This window comes from Meles meles, chromosome 7 (assembly GCF_922984935.1).
Source record: "Meles meles chromosome 7, mMelMel3.1 paternal haplotype, whole genome shotgun sequence".
Lineage (NCBI taxonomy): Eukaryota > Metazoa > Chordata > Mammalia > Carnivora > Mustelidae > Meles > Meles meles.
Genome location: NC_060072.1, coordinates 26247112 through 26269008, shown reverse-complemented (window position 1 = coordinate 26269008; position 21897 = coordinate 26247112). Strand labels below are relative to the sequence as shown.

The window sequence follows — 21897 nt, the reverse complement described above, 5'->3', positions numbered from 1 at the left end:
CCTCTACTGAGTACGATGGACGAAGTGCTGAGCTAAGTACACTAGACATAAAATTGCATTTACTAACAATCATTTCCCTTGTCCTCTTCATTTAATATGGGGTCAAACAGCTAATGTTCTTGATCAGCATATTTCCTACATTATTGCTCTCTCCAGTAGTTTTGAGAGTAATCTGTGGGACAGCCGAAGTGGTAGCTGAAATTATGGTCAGAGCTGGCTAACAGCATAGTGAGGATTAGATCCCACATTTGCAACTCCCAACTAGAGCTGACTATCAAAGCATTCCTACAAAATCTGGTGATTGCTGCCTTCTGATTTCTCAATTTGTTTGCTCATTCATGTAACAAATATTGACTGAGTACTTAACTATGTACCCAGCACTGTTCTAGGTAGTAAGGATATACTGCAGAACCAAGCAGACAAGCAAACAATCACAAAATCTGTGCATTCCAAGAACTTCTATTTAACCACTACTATGACATAGCTCCCATCCGGGTCATCAGGACACAGATCTTGGACACAACCTCAGCCCTTTCCTCTTCCTCAACTCTCAATCAGATTCACAAGCAATCTTCCTTGATGCCCGTAATTTGTTGTACTCTCAATCCTTGCTCTAAATTTCCCAAAGGCTTTGTCTGAATTTCTATTTTATGACATTTATCCAAATGTCCCTATATTACAGTTACCTCTACATTTACTTTATTCTCTTCTAGAATATAAGCTTACTTGACAGGAAATATGATGTATTAACCAATTTTACTTTTAAAAGATTGTTGAAGTAAAGGAAACAACAGAAACAAGAAACAAATCCATAGCTAGGAAAAACTGTTATCTTCTTTTCAAAGGATGGTTGTGCCATACTAACTCCCCAGGCACACAAAAGGAGAAAGTGGTATATGCAGTTGCTCCATCCATCTCTGCTTTTATTATCTTTAGGACACAGCATAGAGAAATGGTTGAGAGACAGGCTCTGGAATCAAACAGCCTAACTTTTTGTTGTTGTTGTTTTTAATACTTTAAAGATATTTCTCTACTGTATTTCAGCTTATATTATTTCCAAAAGGAAGTCTGTTTTCAGACTTTGTTCTTCTGCAGAAAATATATATATTTTTTTACCTTTAAGATTTATTTGAGAGATCGAGAGAGAGAGATCATGTACACAGGCAGGAGGGGCAGAGGAAGAGGGACAGAGAACCTCAGGCAGACTCCAGCTATGGCTAGAGGCCACCATGGGCTCTATCTCATGACCTTGAGATCACAACATGAGCCAAAAACCAAGAGTTGGACCCTTACCAACTCCGTCATCCAGGCACCCATATCTTTTTTTTTTTTTTTAAATTAACCTTACTTTTTGATAATGGTAAATTCATATGCAATTGTAAAAAATTATTGGAAGAGTTTCTGTGTACCCTTTGTCCAGTTTCGCTACCTAGGAACATCCCTCCTCTTCTATTTTCTGAAAGATACTACACAGAACTGGTTTTCATTCCTCTTTAAACACTTCATAGAATTCTCCAGTGACACCATCCTTTTGCTAAGTTTTTCAATATGAAGTCAGTTTTCTTAATAGTTACATAGTATTCACATGATTTACTTCATATGGGTGAATTAAGGTAGTATTTGCCTTTTGATCCATTTCATCTATGTTTGACAAATTTATTTGGGTAGAGCTGTTCACCAGATTACCTTATTACCTTTTTGATGTCTGCAAGATCTGTGGTGATACTGCTTTATTCCTGATATAGGCAATCTGTCTCTTCCCTTTTTTTGGCAATCCTGCTAGAGGTTTGTCAATTTTATTAATCCTTTCAAAGAACAGCTCTTTGCTTCACTGATTTTCTCTACTGCTTTTGTTTTTAATTTCATTGTTTCTGCTCATCTTTCTTATTTCCTTCCCTCTTCTTAGTGTTTATTTTGATCCTCTTTTTCTAGGTTCTTTAGGTAGGAGCTTAGATTATGGATTTGATCTATTTTTCTCTTTTCTAATGAATACATTTAGTGCTATTTCTGTGGTTAGAGAACTCACTCTGCATAATCTCAATTTTTTAAATCTGTAGAGGTTTGTTTCTGGCCTAGGATACAGCCTGTCTTGAAAAAAAATGTGTTCAGGTGCTCTTGTTGGGTAGAGTGTTCTATAAATGTCAGTTAGATTCTTCTGGTTAAAGGTGTTGTTGAGTTCTAGATTCTTCCTGATTTTCTAATTTTTCTATCAATTGTTGAAACATGGGTGCCAAATCTCCAACAATAATTAAGGATTCTTCTATTTCTCCTTGTAGTTGTATCGGTTTTTGCTTCACCTATTTTGCAGTTCTGTTTGGTTCATACACATTTAGTATTCCTGTCCTCATGATGGACTGACACTTTTTATCATTATGTTATCTTCTGCCTCTGGCATTTTTCTTTGCTCCGAAGTCTACTTTATCCACTATTAATATAGCCATTTCTACTTCTTTTAACTAATATTTGAGTATTTACAAGACACACCTCCTTCTACCCTTCTACTTATAACTATACATATTATCTTTGAAGATTTCCATAAACAGCATACAGTTGGGTCTTTTGTTTTTTAAAATCAACTCTGGGGGCCTCAAATTCAACACACACAAAACAGATAATCATATCAAAAAATGGGCAGAAGATATGAACAGACACTTCTCCAATGAAGACATACAAATGGCTATCAGACACATGAAAAAATGTTCATCATCACTAGCCATCAGGGAGATTCAAATTAAAACCACATTGAGATATCACCTTACACCAGTTAGAACGGCCAAAATTAGCAAGATAGGAAACAACATGTGTTGGAGAGGTTGTGGAGAAAGGGGAACACTCTTACACTGTTGGTGGGAATGCAAGTTGGTGCAGCCACTCTGGAGAACAGTGTGGAGATTCCTCAAGAAATTAAAAATAGAGCTTCCCTATGACCCTGCAATTGCACTACTGGGTATTTACCCCAAAGATACAGATGGAGTGAAAAGAAGAGCCATCTGTACCCCAATGTTTATAGCAGCAATGGCCACGGTCGCCAAACTATGGAAAGAACCAAGATGCCCTTCAACGGACGAATGGATAAGGAAGATGTGGTCCATATACACGATGGAGTATTATGCCTCCATCAGAAAGGATGAATACCCAACTTTTGTAGCAACATGGATGGGACTGGAAGAGATTATGCTGAGCGAAATAAGCAGAGAGAGTCAAGTATCATATGGTTTCACTTATTTGTGGAGCATAGCAAAGAACATGGAGGATATGGGGAGATGGAGAGGAGAAGGGAGTTGTGGGAAATTGGAAGGGGAGATGAACCATGAGAGACTATGGACTCTGAAAAACAACCTGAGGGTTTTGAAGGGGCGGGGGGTGGAAGGTTGGGGAACCAGGTGGAGGTAGAGAGGGCACGTATTGCATGGAGCACTGGATGTGGTGCAAAAACAATGAGTACTGCTATGCTGAAAATAAATAAATAAATTTTTTAAAAAATCAACTCTGGGGGGACACCTGGGTGGCTCAGTCGGTTAAGCCACTGCCTTCGGCTCAGGTCATGATCCCAGGGTTCCGGGATCGAGTCCCGCATCAGGCTCCTTGCTCGGCAGGGAGCCTGCTTCTCTCTCCGCCTCTGCATGCCACTCTGCCTGCTTGTGCGCTCTCTCTCTCTCTCTGATAAATAAATAAATAAATAAATAAATAAATAAATAAAATCTTTTAAAAAACATAAATAGGGCATCTGGGTGTCTCAATTAATTAAGTGTTCAACTCCTGATTTTGGCTCAGGTCATGATCTCATGGTCATGGGATCAAGCCCTGTGTCAGGGACTCTCTTCCTCTCCCTCTACCTCTCTCCCCACTTGCTAACTCTCTCTCTTTCTAAACAAAATCTTTGAAAAACGAATTAGTAAAATCAACTCTGCAACTCTCTTTTGTTCTATTTGTACCATTTACCTTTATTATGACTACGAATATGTTAGGGTTTTAAGTTTTTCATTTCTTTTCCTATTTCCTGTTCTAAGATTTTTTTTTTTCCTGCCTTCCTATGGTCTCCATAAACATTTTTTTTAGGATTCTACTTTGATTTACCTATAATGTCCTGAGTATATCTCTTTGTATAGCTTTCCTAGTTACTACTCTGGATGTTATACATACATATCTTGTCAGTCTACTGGGTTCATTTAACTAGCTCAAGTGATAGTTAAAAACTTTACCTCTTTTTACATCTTTTTGCCCTTGTTTATAATTGTCTTAATTACTTCCACTATATACATTTAAAACTACATTAGACAGCATTATGTTTGCTTTAACCTTCAAACAAAATTTAGAAAAGTCTTTCAGGAGAGGCGTATCTATTGTATACACCCAGAGTTCTGATTGTGTTCTTTTAGCCTTCTTGATGTTTTGAGGTTCATTCTTTTACTGTTTTCTTTCTGTATAGAGAATTTCCCACAGGCATTCTTTTGAAACTATTGATAAGAGATTGTCTTAGTTTTCCTTATTCGAAGAATATCTTGATTTACTTTTCATTCCTGAAGGATATTTTTGCTGGATAATTAGGAGTTGATACTTCTTTCCTTTTAGCATTTAATAATGTCATGGCACTTTGTTCTGGCCTCTATGGTTTCTGATGAGAAATGTCTTGGAATTGTTCCCCCCCCCCCCCCCCCCGGTAAGCATCATACTTCTCACTGCTTTCAAGATCTTTTTCCCTATATTTTTTATAAGTTTGAGTATGATGTTTCTCAGGTAGATTACTTTCATTTTATCCTATTTTGATAGTCACTTAGCTTCTTGAATCTATGTTGGGGTCTATCATATATAGGGAGTTTTCAGCCTTTATTTCATTAAGTATTTTTTCAAGACTGTCCTCTCTTTTCCTTTCAAAAACAAAAATCTTAGATCTTTCGTGATGGTCCACAGGTACCTTTGATTCTCTGTGCTCATTTCTCTTTTTAATGCATTTTCTGTAGCTTGTTAAGATTGGATAATTTCTAATGTTCTATCTTCAAGTTCACAGAGTCTTTCCTCTATCCCCTCCCTTCTGCTGTTAAGCCCAACAACTGAGGGTTTGTTTTTCGTTCTGTCTTGGGGGGGGGTTTCAACAGTGAACATATTTTTCAGTTCTAAAATTTTTATTTGGTTCTTTACACTATTTCTTTGCTAAAACTCTAATTTTTCCATTTGTTTCATGTTTGTAATTGTATATTAAAACATTTTTACCATGGCTGATTTGAAATCTTTGCCAGATAATTCTAATATTTCTGTCATCTCAGTGTTAGCATCTATTGTCTTTTTTCAATTAGTTTGATATTTTACTTCAAATTTTTATTTAAATTCTAGTTAACATGTATGGTAAAACTGGTTTCAGGTGTAGAATTTAGTGATTCATCACTTACATATAAGACCCGGTGCTCATCACAGTAAGTGCCCTCCTTAATGCCCATCACCCATTTAGCCCATGCCCCGTCCATCTCCTTCCACCACCTCTCAGTTTGCTCTCTACAGTTAAGTGTCTTTTAAGTTTGCTTCCCCATCTCTCTTTTCACCCCTTCCTCTATGTCCATCTATTTTGTTTCTTAAATTCCACATGAGTGAAATCATATAATTGTCTCTCTGACTTATTTCACTTAGCCTAATACACTCTAGCTCCAACCACATCATTGCAAATGGCAAGATACTCTTTTTGATGGGTAATATTCCATTACACACACATACACACACACACACACACACACACACACACACACACACACACCCTATACATCTTCTTTATCCATTCATTGGTCAGTGGACATTTGGGCTCTCTCCATAGTTTGGCTATTACTGATAATCTTAACAACAGAGTGCGTGTGGCCCTCCAAATCAGTATTTTTGTGTTCTTCAGGTAAATACCTAGTAGTACAATTACTGGGTCACAGGGTAGTTCTGTTGTTAACTTTTTGAGGAACCTCCATACTGTTTTCCAGGGTGACTGTACCAGTTTGCATTCTCACCAATAGCATAAGAGGGTTCCCCTTTCTCCACAACCTCACCAACACCTATTACTTCTTGTGTTAATTTTAGCTATTCTGATAGGTGTGAGGTGGTATCTCATTGTGGTTTTGATTTGTACCTCCCTAATAAGGAGTGATGTTGAGCATCTTTTCATGTGTCTATTTGCCATCTGGATGTTTTCTTTGGAAAAATGTCTGTTCACTTCTTAGCTGGACGATTTATCGTTTAGGTGTTGAGTTTGTAAGTTCCCTACAGATTTTCGACATAACTCTTTATCAGATATGTCATTTGCAAATATCTTCTCCCATCTAATAGGTTGTCTTTTAGTTTTGAGATCTTCCAGGTTCTCAGTATGCCAACTGATTTTCTTTTTTTTTTTTTAATTTTTTTTTAAGATTTTTATTTATTTATTTGACAGATAGAGATCACAAGTAGGGAGAGAGGCAGGCAGAGAGAGAGAGAGGAGGAAGCAGGCCCCCTGCCAAGCAGAGAGCCTGATGCGGGGCTCGATCCCAGGACCCTGGGACCATGACCCGAGCGAAAGGCAGAGGCTTTAACCCACTGAGCCACCCAGGCGCCCCGCCAACTGATTTTCTACTGAAATTTAAACTTTTGGGGTATTGTATTAGGAGACTCTGGATCTTATCTAAAGTTTATCTTAGCCAGATTTTTAAGACATGGCTCTGCCAGGGAAAGGATGGTGTCATCACCTCATTACTACCAGGTGGAGGTAGTAGTACAGATTCCCCACCTTAGCTCTAGGACACCCAGGATGGGACAGGCTCCTCATGACACCATGCTGGGTAGAAGTAGGAGTTCCACCATCCTACATTGTTGGTGGGAATGCAAGCTGGTGTAGCCACTCTGGAAAACAGCATGGAGGTTCCTCAAAAAATTGAAAATAGAGCTACTCTACAACCCAACAATTGCACTACTGGGCATTTATCCTAAGGATATAAATATAGTGATCTGAAGGGGTACCTGCTCCCCAAGGTTTATAGCAGCAATTTCCACAATAGCCAAACTATGGATAAAGCCTAGAAGTCCATCAACAGATGAATGGATAAAGAAGATGTGGGGTGTGTGTGTGTGTGTGTGTATACACACATACACAACGAAATATTATGCAGCCATCAAAAAAATGTGAAATCTTGCCATTTGCAATGACATGGATAGAACCAGAGTGTATTATGCTAAGTGAAATAAGTTAATCAGGAAAGACAATTATCGTATGATCCCACTGATATGAGGAATTTGAGAAACAAGACGGAGGAGCATAAGGGAAGGGAGGGGAAAATGATACAAGACAAAACCAGAGAGGGAGACTAACCATAAGAGACTCTTAATCTCAGGAAACAATCTGAGGGTTGCTGGAGGGACGGGGGATGGGAAGGATGAGGTGGCTGGGGGATGGACATTGGGGAGGGGATATGCTATGGGGAGTGTTGTGACTTGTGTAAGACTGATGAATCATGGACTTGTACCCCTGAAACAGATAATACATTATAAGTAGGAGTTCCAGCTTCCAAATGGGCAAATAAAGAGCTCCCTAAATGGCAGGGATAGGAAGGATCTGTCACTGCTTCATATGTGACCTCCACTGACCACAGAATCAGCTGTAGCTTCCACTAACACTCCAAGGCTGGATAATAGTGAAAATCCTGATTCTGCACTAGGCCTTCTCTGACATGACCCCAGCAGAGAGGGGAGAGAATACTCCATTACTGTCAACTGAGGCAATGGAAATCTAAGCTTTGATGTCATCTCCAACACCATCATGGCAGGAAGGTGGAAGCCCTAGTTATTGCCAAGTGTAAATGAAAATCCTGGTTCCCTACTTTGCCTTCTCTGGTAATCATCTGGGCTAAAAATTAGGGCTCCACATTACAGCCTGGGGAAGATGAAAGTCTAGGTGCTCCCATGGCCTTTGCTGGTATAGGTTGGAATAAGGCTGGTTTTTACTGCAGTATTTGGCTGCTATTTTTCTAGTGCTTCACCTGGAGAGAACAGGAATCTCCTGTCCTATAATATCCAGAGGTTTTTTTTTCTTTACTAAGATGAAGAGGGGAAAGTACATATACTCAATGTTCCTGGGAGCAGAAGTCTTCTGGGTGCTTTTTAAGATTTACTCTTTATCACTAGTTTTAACTAATATGAATCTATGTGGCCTTGGTGTAGTTTTGTGTTTTCTGTGCATGTGTTTCATTGAGAATTTTAGGTCTGTGGATTTACAGTTTTCATGAAATCTGAAAAATTTAGCCATTATTTCTTCAAATATTTTTTTCTATTCTTTCCTTCTCATTTTAGAATTTGAAATATCTGACACTGACTGCTATGTGTTATAATCATTTTTTTCCCCATCCTTTTTCTCTCTATATTCCATCTTGGATAGTTTCTATTATAAAATCTTCAATTTAGCTATTGTTTTCTCTTCTGCAGTGTCTAAACCCATTTATAGTATATTTTCCACTTAGATTGTTGACCCTTGAACAAATCAGGGGGTGAGGCACCAACCCCCCTGTGCAGTCAAATATCCATGTATTACTTTTGCCCACATCCCTGAAATTTAACTACTAATAATAGCCTACTGTTGACCAGAAACCTTACCAATACTGACATATTTTGTATATTATCAGTATATACACTGTATTCTTACAATAAAGCAACCTAGAGGGAAAAAAATGTTAAGAAAATTATGGGAATATATCTACAGTATTGTACTCTATTTATCCAAAAGAAAATCTGCTTTTAAGTGGGTCTGCGCAGTTCCAACCCATGCTGTTCAAGGATTAGCTGTATTTTTTATCACAAGAATCTTTTCTTAAAAATGTGTTCCATGTATCTCATTATGTTTAAGGTTTCCCTTAACTTTTTGAGCTTATGGAGTATATTTATTATATAGTTTAATGACTCTGTCTACTAATTCTGTAATTTACAGATCTGTTCTGTGGACTTTTTCTTCATTACGAAATAAATCCTCCTGCTTCTCTGCATACCCGGTCAACTTTCAAAAAATAGTCTTTATTCCATGCTCATGGATTGGGAGAACAAATATTATTAAAATGTTGATACTACCCATAGCCACCTACAGATTTCATGCAATCCCCATCTTAATATCAACAGCATTTTCACCAAACTAGACCAAATAATCCTAAAAATTTTATGGAACCATTAAAAAACCCTGAATAGCCAAAGCAATTCTGAAAAAAAGAACAAAATGGAAGAGATTCCAATCCTGGATTTCGAGATATACTACAAAGCTGTAATAATCAAAATAGGATGGTACTGGCATGAATACACACACAGATCAAGAGAAGAGAACAGAGAGCTCAGAAATAAACCCATGATTATATGATCAATTAACCTTCAACAAAGGAGGAAAGAATATGCAATAAGAAAAAGACAGTCTCTTCAATGAATGGTGTTGGTAAAACTGGAAAGCTATATGCAAAAGAATTAAACTGGACCACTTTCTTATACCATACATAAAAATAAACTCAAACTATATTAAAGACCTAAACGTGATACCTGAAACCATAAAAATCCTATGAGAGCACAAGCAGTAATTTCCCTGACATCAGATATAGCAACATTTTTCTAGATATGTCTCCTAAGGCAAGGGAAACAAAAGCAAAAATAAACTATTGGGACTACATCAAAATAAAAGCTTCTGGACAGCTAAGGAAACAAGAAACTAAAAGGCAACCTACATAATGGGAGAAAATATTTGCAAATGACATATCTGATAAAGGGCTAAGTATCCAAAATATACAACAGAGCTCCAAAACCCCACAAATAATTCAATTAAAAATGGGCAGAAGGCACGAACAGATATTTCTCCAAAGAAGACATACAGACGCCCAACAGACACATGAAAAGATGCTCAACATCATGCATCATTAAGGAAATAAAAATCACTTCACACCTGTCAGAATGGTTAAAATCAAAAACACAAGAACCAAGTGTTGGCAAGGATGTAGAAAAAAAGGAAGCTTATTGCACTTTCACTGGGAATGCAAACTGGTACAGCCACTGTGGAAAACAGTATGGAGGTTCCTCAAAAAGTTAAAAATAGAATTATCCTACAATCCAGTAATAGCACTACTGGGTATTTACCCAAAGAAAATGAAAACGCTAATTTGAAAAGATATATGCAATCCTATGTTTACTACAGTGTTATTTACAACAGACAAATTATGGAAGCAATCCAAGTGTCCATTGATAGATGAATGGATAAAGATAATAGGCTATGTATAAATACAATGAAGTATTACCCAGCCATAAAAAAGAATGAAATTTTGCCATTTGCGCAACATGGATGGATCTAAGGGGTTTAATCTAAGTGAAATAAGTCAGAGAAAGACAAATACCATATGAGTTCACTCATATGTGGAACTTAAGAAACAAAACAAATGAACAAAGAAAAGAGAGACAAATTCTTAACTATAGAGAACAAGCTGGTGGTTATCAGAGGGGAGATGGCTGGGGAAATGGGTGAAATAGGTAAAGGGGATTAAGAGACACTTCTGACAAGCACTGAGTAATGTATAGAACTGCTGAATCACTATATTGTACACCTAAAACTAATATAACAATGTATGTTAATTGTAGTGGAATTTTAAAAAATCTTAATATTTTTAAAAAGTCTTTATATTTTAGATCAGTTTTAGGTTTACATCAAAATTGCACAGAAAGTATAGAATTCCCACATGTGCCCAGCCTCGCCCTCTATCAGCACCATACACCAGAGGGGTAGATTTGTTACAACTCATGAACATACAGTAATGTATCATTATGACCAAGTCTATAGTTTACATGTGGCTTCACTCCTGGTGTACATTCTATGGATATCGAATGTATCCTGACGTGCTCCCACCACTTTAGTATCACACAGAACAGTCACTACTCTAAAAATCCTCTGTGTTCCACCTATTCATCCCTCCCTCTCCCCTAATCCCTACTAACCAGGGATATTTTTAATGTCTCCATAGTTCTGCCTTTTCCTATATGTCATGTCGCTGGAATACTACAGTATACAGCCTTTCCAGATTGGCTTCTTTCACTTAGTAATAAGTAATAAAGGTTCCACCATGTCTTTTCAGTTCACTTAACTACTAACCTACTGAAGGACATATTGGTCAAGTTTGGGCAATTAGGAATAAAGGTGCTAAAAATAACTGCACAAAGTTGTGCAGAAATACATTCTCAGTTCTTTTAAGAAATATCAAGAAGTATGATCTGCATCTTATGGTAAATTATGTGTAGTAAGATTATGATTAGTTTTCTAAGAAACTGCCAAACTGTCTTCTTCAAGTTGCCGTACCATTTTGCACTTCCACCACTAATGGTGGGAAGTCGCGTTGCTCCACATCCCTACTGGCAATTAGTATCACCAGTGTTTTGGATCTGGCCATTCTCAATATGTGTGTTTTAGTATCTTGTTGTTTTAATTTGCAATTCCCTAATAACATACAATGTTGAACATATTTTCATATGCTGATTTGCCATGTATATATCTTCTCTGGTGAGATATCTGTTCAAGTGTTTGGCCCATTTTTAAACTATAAGTAAAGATGTTTTCTTACCATCAAGTTTCATAATTCTTTGTATAGCCTAAATAACAGTCTTTTATCCTATGTGCCTGTAGTAAATATCTTCTATCAGTCAATGGCTTCTCATTCTCTTTACAATGTCTTTCACAGTGGTTTTTAATTTTAATAAAGTCTAATTACTTCTTTTGTGTGTCATGTTTTTAATGTTGTATCTAAAAAGTCATTATTAAACAAGGTCATCTAAGTTTTCCCCTATTATCTTCTAGGAGTTTGATCATTTTAAGTTTCACATTTAGGTCTATGTTCTACTTTTAGTTTTTTGTGAAAGGTGTATTGTTTTTGTGTAGATTCATTTCTTCTTGTATGTGCATATCCAGTTGTTTTAGCACCATTTGTTGAAAAGACTTTTTCTCCGTTTAGTCTTTCCTCTTCTGTCAAAGACCAAATGGCTATATTTGTGTAAGTCTATTTCTAGGCTCTCTGGTCTATCGATCTGTCTATTCTTTTGCCAATGGCTGACTTGGTTACAATAGCTTTATAGTAAATTCTGACGTCTGACCGTGTCAGTCATCTAACTTTGTTCTTTAATATTGTGTTGGCTATTCTGGGTCCTTTGTTTCTCTTTATAAACTTTAGATGCAGTTTGAGGATATTAACAAAATAACTTGCTGGCATTTTGATTGGGATTGCACTGAAACGACAGATCAAGTTGGGAAGAACAGACATGTTGACAATATTGAGTCTTCCTATCCACAAACATGGACTGTCACTCCATTTATTTAGTTCTTTAATTTTGTTCATCAGTTTTGTAGTTTTCTTCATACAGATCTTCTACATTTTTTTCAGATTTATATCTCAGTATTTCATTTTGGGGGATGCTAACATAAATGATATTACGCTTTTAAATTCCAATTTCACCTGTTCATTCCTATTACACAGGAAAGCGTCTTTTGTACATTAACCTTGTTTCCTGTAATTTCACTGTAACTGATTATTAATTTCAAGAGCTTTTGGTTCACTGTTTCAGATTTTCTACATACACAATCAGTTATCTGCAAGCAAAAAGTTTTATTTCTCCCTATCAAATCTGTATGTCTTTTATTTCCTTTTCTTGTCTTACCATATTGAATAAGACACCCAGCATAATGTTGAAAAAGCATGGTAAAAGGATATCCGTGCCTCACTCTTCCTGATCTTAGTGGGAAAGCTCTACATTTCTCATCATTAAATATGATGTTAGCTATAGATTTTTTTGTAGATACTCTTTGACAAGTTAAGGTAGTTCCCTCCTCTATTTCTAGTCTGCTGAGAGTTCGTATCAAGAATGGATATTGGATTCTCTCAAATGATTCTTCAGCATCTACTGATATGATCATGTAATTTTTCTTTTTTGGCCTGTTGAGGTGATGGATTACATTAATTCATTTCCTAATGTTGAACCAGGTTTGCATGCCTATATAAATCCTACTTGTTCATGGTATATTATTTTTATACATTGTTGGATTTGATTTGCTAATATTTTGTTCAGGATTCTTGAATTTTTGTTCATGAGAGGCAGTGATCTATAGTTGTTGGGTTTTTTTCTTATAATATCTATTTGGTTTAGGTATAAGGAAAGGTAAGGGTATCTGGCCTCTTAGAATGAGGTAAGAAATACTACCTCTCATTCTGTTTTCTGGAAAAGACTGTAGAGACCTGATGTTTCTTCCCTAAATGTTTTGTAGAGTGCATTTATGAACCCATCTGAGCTGCCCAGTCATTTTTTATTGGATGTCAGACATTGTGAATTTTATGGGGGAAAGTTCACTTAACTACTGCTGAAGTAGTTCCTGCCCCTCTCCACCAACCCCACCCTACCCCTTGCTGGAGTCTTCTGGATTCCTTTACATACTTTTAAATCTTTATTCTGTTATGCTTTTAAGTTACTTAGAAACAGTTTGATCCTTTCAAATCTTGCTTTTACACTTGTTAGGGAGAAACAGAGTAGCCTTTAGTGTAGGGCTAATTTGGCTTTACTACTAAAGTAAAACCTTTCTGAGTCTTCTATTCTACTCAATGCACCATGCATGGTAAAGCCTTTCCACTCTGAGGGACATAATATGGTGCAATTGTAGGGCTTACTTCATTTGTTTTCCTTCTTGTAGGGATCACTGCACCTCGTACTACCTGTTTTTCAGTGTCTGGATACCACTGTTTTCTGTATTTTGTCTCAGTTTTCAGGCAAGACCTTAGGAAAAATTCAGTCCCTATTACTCTATCAGAGCCAGAAACAGAAACTCCTAGACAATATGAATCATGGTTCTACCATCTACTATCTATATAACCCTGGACTAATCTCAGTGCTTCATGAGTATTTTTTCAGAAATGAGTGTTTTCTCATTTATAAAATGGGAATAATGATTATCTAATTCCCACAGCTGACATAATTCAAGTAAGTATAAAGTGATTTTCTCAATAAGTATGAATTTATTCTACCTCTATGTATTTCACTTCTTCAACTTCTGTAACTTGTGGTTTACAAAGCTAAAATCTATTTTAAAAATCTGTTATGTTTATTATGATAATTAGCACTATGATTAATGCTATCAGGTCCTAATAGTAGTAACACCATTAATTTGAACATTTACTGTGTGTCAGGGCTATTATGGCAAATATTTTGCACATGAAGTTTCATGTTCTCAGATTTCAGTTTTTAAAATCAAGTTAGCTCACCTTTTTTATGTTACTATTCTAAGTTTCTCCTCTCCCCCATATGCACTAGAATTAACTTTTCCTAAATTAATGATGGAATACAAAAACACTGTGATTTGTTTATATTTAGAAGAAAGTGACACTTAAATTACTTACAAATCTAAAGTTCATATTTTAATCTAATTTTGGATGTTATATATGTTTTGGATGTTATGTATGTTCCCTTTCTTTTTACCCTTATTTTCGCCTAGTAAAAGAAAGATAGTCACAGGGAGAAAGCAATTCCCAGAACTACGTACTTGCCCCCAGACATAGTTAGGGAAAGATTAGGGAATGGAATACAAGAACTGTTGGGAAATGAGCTGATGTTCACTTCGTCTTAAAAATAATTGAATTTGAGACAGAACAAGAGAATACGGAAAATAAAATACATGCTGCTAGGGCACAGGGCACCTGAAAGCAGAGCAGTCCAAATGCTAAGAGTGAGATGAAGATGGGGGGGACATGAACTGAAATTAGAGATGCCCTGGAACTATTTAGATCATCTAAAGTACAGACCTGACACTGAAGACTCCAGCATGCTAAACAAGAGAATCAAATACTCCAAAATGTTGAGGATGTGTTAACATTTATTCAATATTTACTGTGTGCTAGGTACTTATATAAGTATTTTACATACCCCAATTTATTAAATCTCACAGATCCATGAGATAGATATTACTGTTAACACCATTTTACAGATAAGGAGACCGAGGCCCAGAGAAGTTCAATTTAGTTCTCAATGTCACATTAAATAAATATCTTGAACATTTTAAATTTTACCTGTAAAAAGTTTAGTTTTTGAGATAGTCTAAACTGCATCCATACAGAGAATTATTTTCTATTGTTTATTCATTTTTAAGAGAGAGTGAGTGAGAGCACGAATGGGGGGAGGGGGTAAGAGGGGAGAGGGAAACGCAGACTTCCTCTGAGCAGGGAGCATGACACAGGGCTTGATTTCAGGATCATGACCTGAGCCAAAGGCAGATGCTTAACCAACTGAGCCCTCAGGCATCCCCATACAGAGAATTTTAATGAGTAAGATTTCACAGAGCCCTTCTAAAAGGTTTACCAAAATTCATCCCAGAGAATTCCCACTGGGAGGTAATTTAGTTTTAATTTGGGAGACTTTTGCCTATTGTAATATGGTTTATAGTACTCTGAGAAGGGTGCAAGTCAGAGAATTTGGAATATTTTAGATAAAGGAGCTATATGGGCCACCTAGAGCTTCAGAACACAGCAGAACAAAACTGGGAAGTGTTTTAAGAGGTTTCATGATGTCTACTGATATTTGTATCAGGATAAAGACCAAAACTTGGAAATCATTATCAGTTTTATGTTACCAGTGTTCTAAGAAAAAAATACAACGTGGTAACAAGGACCCAGAAAAGTTCTCCTTTCTGCCATAGGAATTTTGGCTTCTCACCAGCCCCTAAAAACCCCATAAAAAAGGTACAGGGGTGCCTGGGTGGCTCAAATGGTTGGTCATCGGGGAATCTGCTTTTCTTTCAGTCTCTCACTCCGATTGTGCTGTGTGTCTGTCTCACTTGCTCTCTCGTTCTCTCAAAGAAATAAATCTTCAAAAAAGAAAAAAAGACACCTGGGTAGCTCAGTTGGTTAAGTATCTGCCGTTAGCTCAGGTCATGATCCCAGGGTCCTGGGATTGAATCTGGACTTAGGCTCCCTCCTCCATGGGGAGTCAGGGAGTCTGCTTCTCTCTCTGCACCTCCCTCCACTTATTCTCTCTCTCTCTCAAATAAATAAGTAAATAAAATCTTGAGAGAAAAAAAAAAACGAAAACAAGGTACAGCTCAGTTTGGAGAGCCAGATGGAATAATCTCAGGGACTTGTCATTATATAATATCACTCTAAAGTTTTTCATATGATGCAGTGCTCACTGCCCCTCTTTCAACATCTTCACACTTCCCCCACTGGATTACTCTTGCTTCTTGCAATAGTTCAGTAGACCACTATAATCAACTATACCTAAAACTCTCTGTATTGTTCATTATTTGCAGAATAAAAAATTAGACACCAAATAACATAATGAAAATAGCACGTACCACTTTGAATAATGCCTATATATACAACTTCAGAATTTCATCTGTATGAAGTCCCAGACTTAGTATGTTTTTATAGCCAAATGCATTGAGAAATCATGACCTCATCTTACTTATAAAGACATTTACTTTCATATATTCTTTTTTTTAAAGATTTTATTTATTTATTTGACAGAGAGGGAGATCACAAGTAGGCAGAGAGACAGACAGAGAGAGAGGGGGAAGCAGGCTCCCTGCTGAGCAGAAAGCCCTATACCAGGCTCAATTCCAGGACCCTGAGATCATGACCTGAGCTGAAGGCAGAGGCTTACCCCACTGAGCCACCCAGGCACCCCTCATACATTCTTTTTAATTCAGAGTATCACGAGGGAAATGTGAATCACTAGAGTGCTTCTCATGAAAACACTAACAAAATCTTCCTGAAGTATTCACCTAAGAACACAGTAAAGAATATTCAGTTACTTCTTTCATCTGTACAAGTGAAAATGCACAAATATTGTGTGAATCCTTAATTAATGCAAGAAAAGCCAATTATTTTTAGTACAAACTAACATATTTTATACCAATTTTAACTGTAAAATTGGAAGATGGCAAGAGTACGCTTTTCTTAGTACTGCTATTTCATGATCCCCAATTATATCACCAAGTTTTACTGCTCTTGTGTACAGAAATTGGTGTATAAACATAAGGAATAGAATGAAAGAACAAATATCCAATTGTCCAGTAATTAATACTGTTCCTGAAAAACCAATCAGGAAGTAGAAAGAAAAGAACTTTGGTCTTATCAAAAAGTTTTACTTTTCTAGACTCTATTTATTAATAATGGCTTCTTAGCTAGCTGTTTATCTTCAGATTTCTCCATAAAAGATATTTAAATTGGGAAAATTAATGATGCCACTGACCCCTTAAAAATTTTAGTGAATATTATTTGGTCTTCCATGGGTGAAAAATAGATTAGTCATCAGATTTCAGATGTAAGTTTCATTCTTTAGAAAAACAATAAAACTAAGAAACTAGAGAATGCCAATAATTATTGCCAGATAAACATCAACATTAGATTTTAAATGTAAAATATAAAATAAAGCACCAGTATCCTTAACCTCAGTGGTTATTCTTTAATACACTAAACCAACATTTTAGGCTGGAAATCTTTATCATTCCTATTTTCCACAAGAAACTTTTTAAATGTAATTCTTTTATGTCTATCATGATTATAGATTTAAAACCTTTCGTCATTACAAGTAGTATAAATTGACAGATCTCTTAACAAAATTAGTTGTTGGATGGCTCCTAACTGAAATTACCAGAGATTTGAAATTGCCACACCAAACTACAAACTTTGTACTGGTAGTTGGGGTACCTGAGTTCGACCATAAACTTGGCGGCTGACTTTTTGTGAGACTTTGAGCAAGTTGCTTACCTTGCTTATCTTATGCTTCAAGTATCCTCATTTTAAATGAATAAAATAATACAGTTCTGTCCCATCACAGTGACTATTATAACAAGAGATCATATGGGAATAGAGCACTTAAAGCTGTGAAGAAGTTTTTAATAAAAAAGCCTATTATAAATATTCATAGTTTTCTAGTATTGTATTACTGATGGACTCAAATGTTCCAATGTTCATAGAGCTTCTTATATATCAAACAATCATGAAAGTTTGCCCACTGATTAAAAACAAATATTGTGGAACTATCTATGCTACCTAGAGCAATCTACACATGCAATGCAATCCATATCAAAATACCACAAACTTTTTTCACAGGGCTGGAACAAATAATCCTAAAATTTGTACAGAACCAGAAAAGACACTGAATAGCCAAGAGGAATACTGAAAAAGAAAACCAAAACTGGTGCATCACAATTCCGGACTTCAAGCTCTATTACAAAGCTGTCATCATCAAGACAGTATGGTACTGACACAAAAACAGATCAATGGAACAGAACAGAGAGCCCAGAAATGGACCCTCCACTCCATGGGCAACTAATCTTCGACAAAGTAGGAAAGAATGTCCAATGGAAAAAAGACAATTTCTTCAACAAATGGTGTTGAGAAAATGGGACAGCCACATGCAGAAGAATGAAACTGAACCATTTTCTTACACCATACACAAAAATAGACACAAAATGGATGAAATATCTAACTGCGAGACAGGAATCCATCAAAATCTTAGAGGAGAGAACACAGGCAGCAAGCTCTTCTACCCCGGCCGCAACAACTTCTTGCTAGACATGTCTCAAAAGGTAAGGGAAGAAAGGGCAAAACTATACTACTGGGACTTCATCAAGATAAAAAGCTTTTGCACAGCACAGGAAACAGTCAACAAACTAAAAGGTAACCTATGGAATGGAAGAAGATATTTGCAAATGACACTACAGATAAAGGGCTAGTAGTCAAGACCTATAAAGAACTTATGCAACTCAACACCCAAAAAACAAATAATCCAATCAAGAAATGGGCAGAGGACATGAACAGACATTTCTGCAAAGAAGACATCCAGATGGCCAACAGACACATGAAAAGATGCTCAAAATCACTCAGCATCAAAGAAATACAAATCGAAACCTCAATGAGATACCACCTCACACCAGTCAGAATGGCTAAAATTAACAAGTCAGGAAATGACAGATGCTGGCGAGGATACGGAGAAACGGGAACCCTCTTAATACTGTTGGTGGGAAGCAAGCTGGTGCAGCCACTCGGTAAAACAGCATGAAGTTTCCTCAAAAAGTTGAAAATAGAGCTACCCTACTGGGTATTTACCCCAAAGATACAAATGTCGTGATCCAAAGAGGCACACGCACCCCAATGTTTATAGCAGCAATGTCCACAATAGCCAAACTATGGAAAGAATGGAGATGTCTATCAACAGATGAATAGATACAACACAATGGAATATTACTCAGGCACCAGAAAGGATGAAATCTTACCATTTACATTGATGTGGATCAAACTGGAGGGTACTATGCTAAGTGAGTCAGAGAAAAATGATTATCCTATGGTGTCACTCATATGAGGAATTTAAGAAACAGCACAGAAGACAATAGGGGAAGGGAGGGAAAAACAGAATGGGAAGAAGTCAGAGAGGGAGACAAACCATCAGAGACTCTTAATTAACTATGAAGAAACTGAGAGTTGCTGGAGTGGGGGGTGGGGTAATTGGGTGATGAGCATTAAGAAGGGCACATGACTAAAAAAAAAAGAGAGAAAAGGATGTGATGAGCACCAGGTGTTATATACAACTGATGAATTACTGAACTCTACATCTGACACTAATAATGTTCTATATGTTGGCTAATTGAATTTAAATTCAAAAATAATAAAAAGAATAGATCTGTTTGATCCAATTAGTAATTAGTAAAGGAAGGTGAGTATATTCTCATTCTTAATTCTAAATAAAGATGATGCAATAAATAAATAATGCAGGTGTGTTTGTACATAGAATATTTCACATAACTATAGATACCAAGCTTTTTTTTTAAACATATTCCACTAGCATTAGATTGTGTCAATATAACAGAACAAAACTGATATATTTCTTTCTTCTTGAAAAATCACAAAGAAGTCCATAAAGAATGATAAACACAAATTTCCTTTTTGACAAAATTAGGAAATGAAACATAAAATGAGTTAGAAAGGCTGCCCAAGCAGTAGAGATAGAGTAGGGGAACATGCTGCAGGCAGCAGAGAGAAAATTCTGCAGTTGCAGACATCAGAAAGAACAAAGTACACTTCTTGAATGTGAAGGGCACACTCTAAAGTATAAGCCCCTTATTTCTGTGAGTAGAAACAAGGTACATGGGCTGATAGCCAGAGCTCTCCTGATGTGGTTTCGTTCCAAAAAGTAGAGGGGGACAGGGCTACATAAAAAATCATATAAACAAACTATATGTGCAAAAAGAAATCTAACTCTCTGGCTATGGAAGATAAGAGACTGTCTACCTCCATTGACTGGGGCAAAATAAAGGAGGAACAAAAGAGGAAAAGCTAACAGCCAAAAAGAATGTTCATCAATAAAAATCTTACTACAGAACAGATGAGTATCATGCCAAATACTTCACCATTAATTAATAAAACTTAATTATGCAATTAACTAACTTAGAATTTACAAAAAAATCATAAAATTTTATTGACTAGAAGAATAATAACTAAACTAGTATAATCACTCACCTCTGATTCATATTTTATTTTTTCTTCTTCTAAAATACGTGCAAATTCTTCTTTCTGGTGTTCAAATTCTGATTTGAGAAATGTATGTTCATAGCGAAGCTTATTATATTCAGTTCTATACTTTTCCACTTCCTAAATTAAAAGGAGACTATAATTTATGACAAGTTCATAAATGAAATTTGTACTTACTCCAAAAATCACTTTTGCAAATATAATTTTAAAGTGCATTATATTGAAAGCCATTCTAAAAAGCAAAAATAAGCTTAACAGAAATATAAATAAATCCTGGAAAATTCTTATGACAAGTATCCTACATATAGAATCAGTACATTCTTGAGAAGGTGCCAATAAAACACATTACCATTTAATTTACCCTATTTCCTCACTGATTCTCATAATAATGAAAACGAATAGCACATCAGAAGTTTTGACCTGTGGGTCTAATAAAATAATATTTAATAATGTAGTATAACTTTCTAAATTAGTTAAATTTTTAAAATTAACTCTACAGTAAAATATAAAACAGCCTCCTAAAAGTCAGACAGGATGAATTCTAAGTAGATAAAAGATTATTTGAATATTTAGTACAACAACTTAAGGTTCAATCAAGTATTATAATGATAGTTCAACATACCAGTCTGAAGAATATATGTAGCACCAAATTTCCTGACTAACTAGGAACACATGCAGATCTCTGATATGCTCCAATTCTGCTAACACTACAGAAATTGTTGGCATTCAAAAGTCAGTAAGAACTTAGGCAATAGAGAAGATGAAGGAGACACTATTTCAGCATTCATCAGGAAATTAAGATATAAAAACACCTTCTAAAATATTCAGCTCACTGTAAATCTTTGGTTGAATGATTTCTCTAAGCCAGTTTACAAACCAAGAAAATGGGTTTCATGATTTTATTAAAACATACTTAAGAAACAACAACAGCAACAAAACCTTTTATTTAACTTGATCACCTAACTTAGGTCTAAGCGACTTTATATCCAAAAATTAAGTCTACTCCCAATCATAATGCTTTGGTTACCCACCAGGAGGATATTCAAAAGATGACTTTACAAACCAGTAAGTCATTTATAAAAGCCATGTATAAAACCAAATTCATAAAAATGGAGAGTAATATTCAGTTTAATTCATTCAATAATTCCTCAATGCTCCGAAGAGTCCAAAACCTCACTGAATGAACACTTCTATATACAAAGCATTCTGCAATATACTATATAATCTAAATAACAAACCTGTTTTGTGCAATGGCAGCATCACTAGACTACAGCTTTCCAAAGGAGGTCCATTTTGAAGGGGACAATATTCATGTGTTATATATAAGGCCCAGGCTATTTATTAAACAAAGTTGCATTATATATATACATATATTATATATATTATA

At 36.1% G+C, this 21897-nt stretch overlaps 1 protein-coding gene across 2 annotated transcripts in view; it reads right to left on the bottom strand.

The window, feature by feature from the left end:
- Positions 1–21897, bottom strand: part of CEP83 (centrosomal protein 83) — a 138433-nt gene that overhangs the window by 51679 nt on the left and 64857 nt on the right. For both annotated transcript variants that reach the window (XM_046013469.1, XM_046013470.1), the window contains exon 5: positions 20499–20630. In XM_046013469.1, the coding sequence (XP_045869425.1) occupies positions 20499–20630 (132 nt within the window). The remainder of the gene's footprint in view (positions 1–20498; positions 20631–21897) is intronic.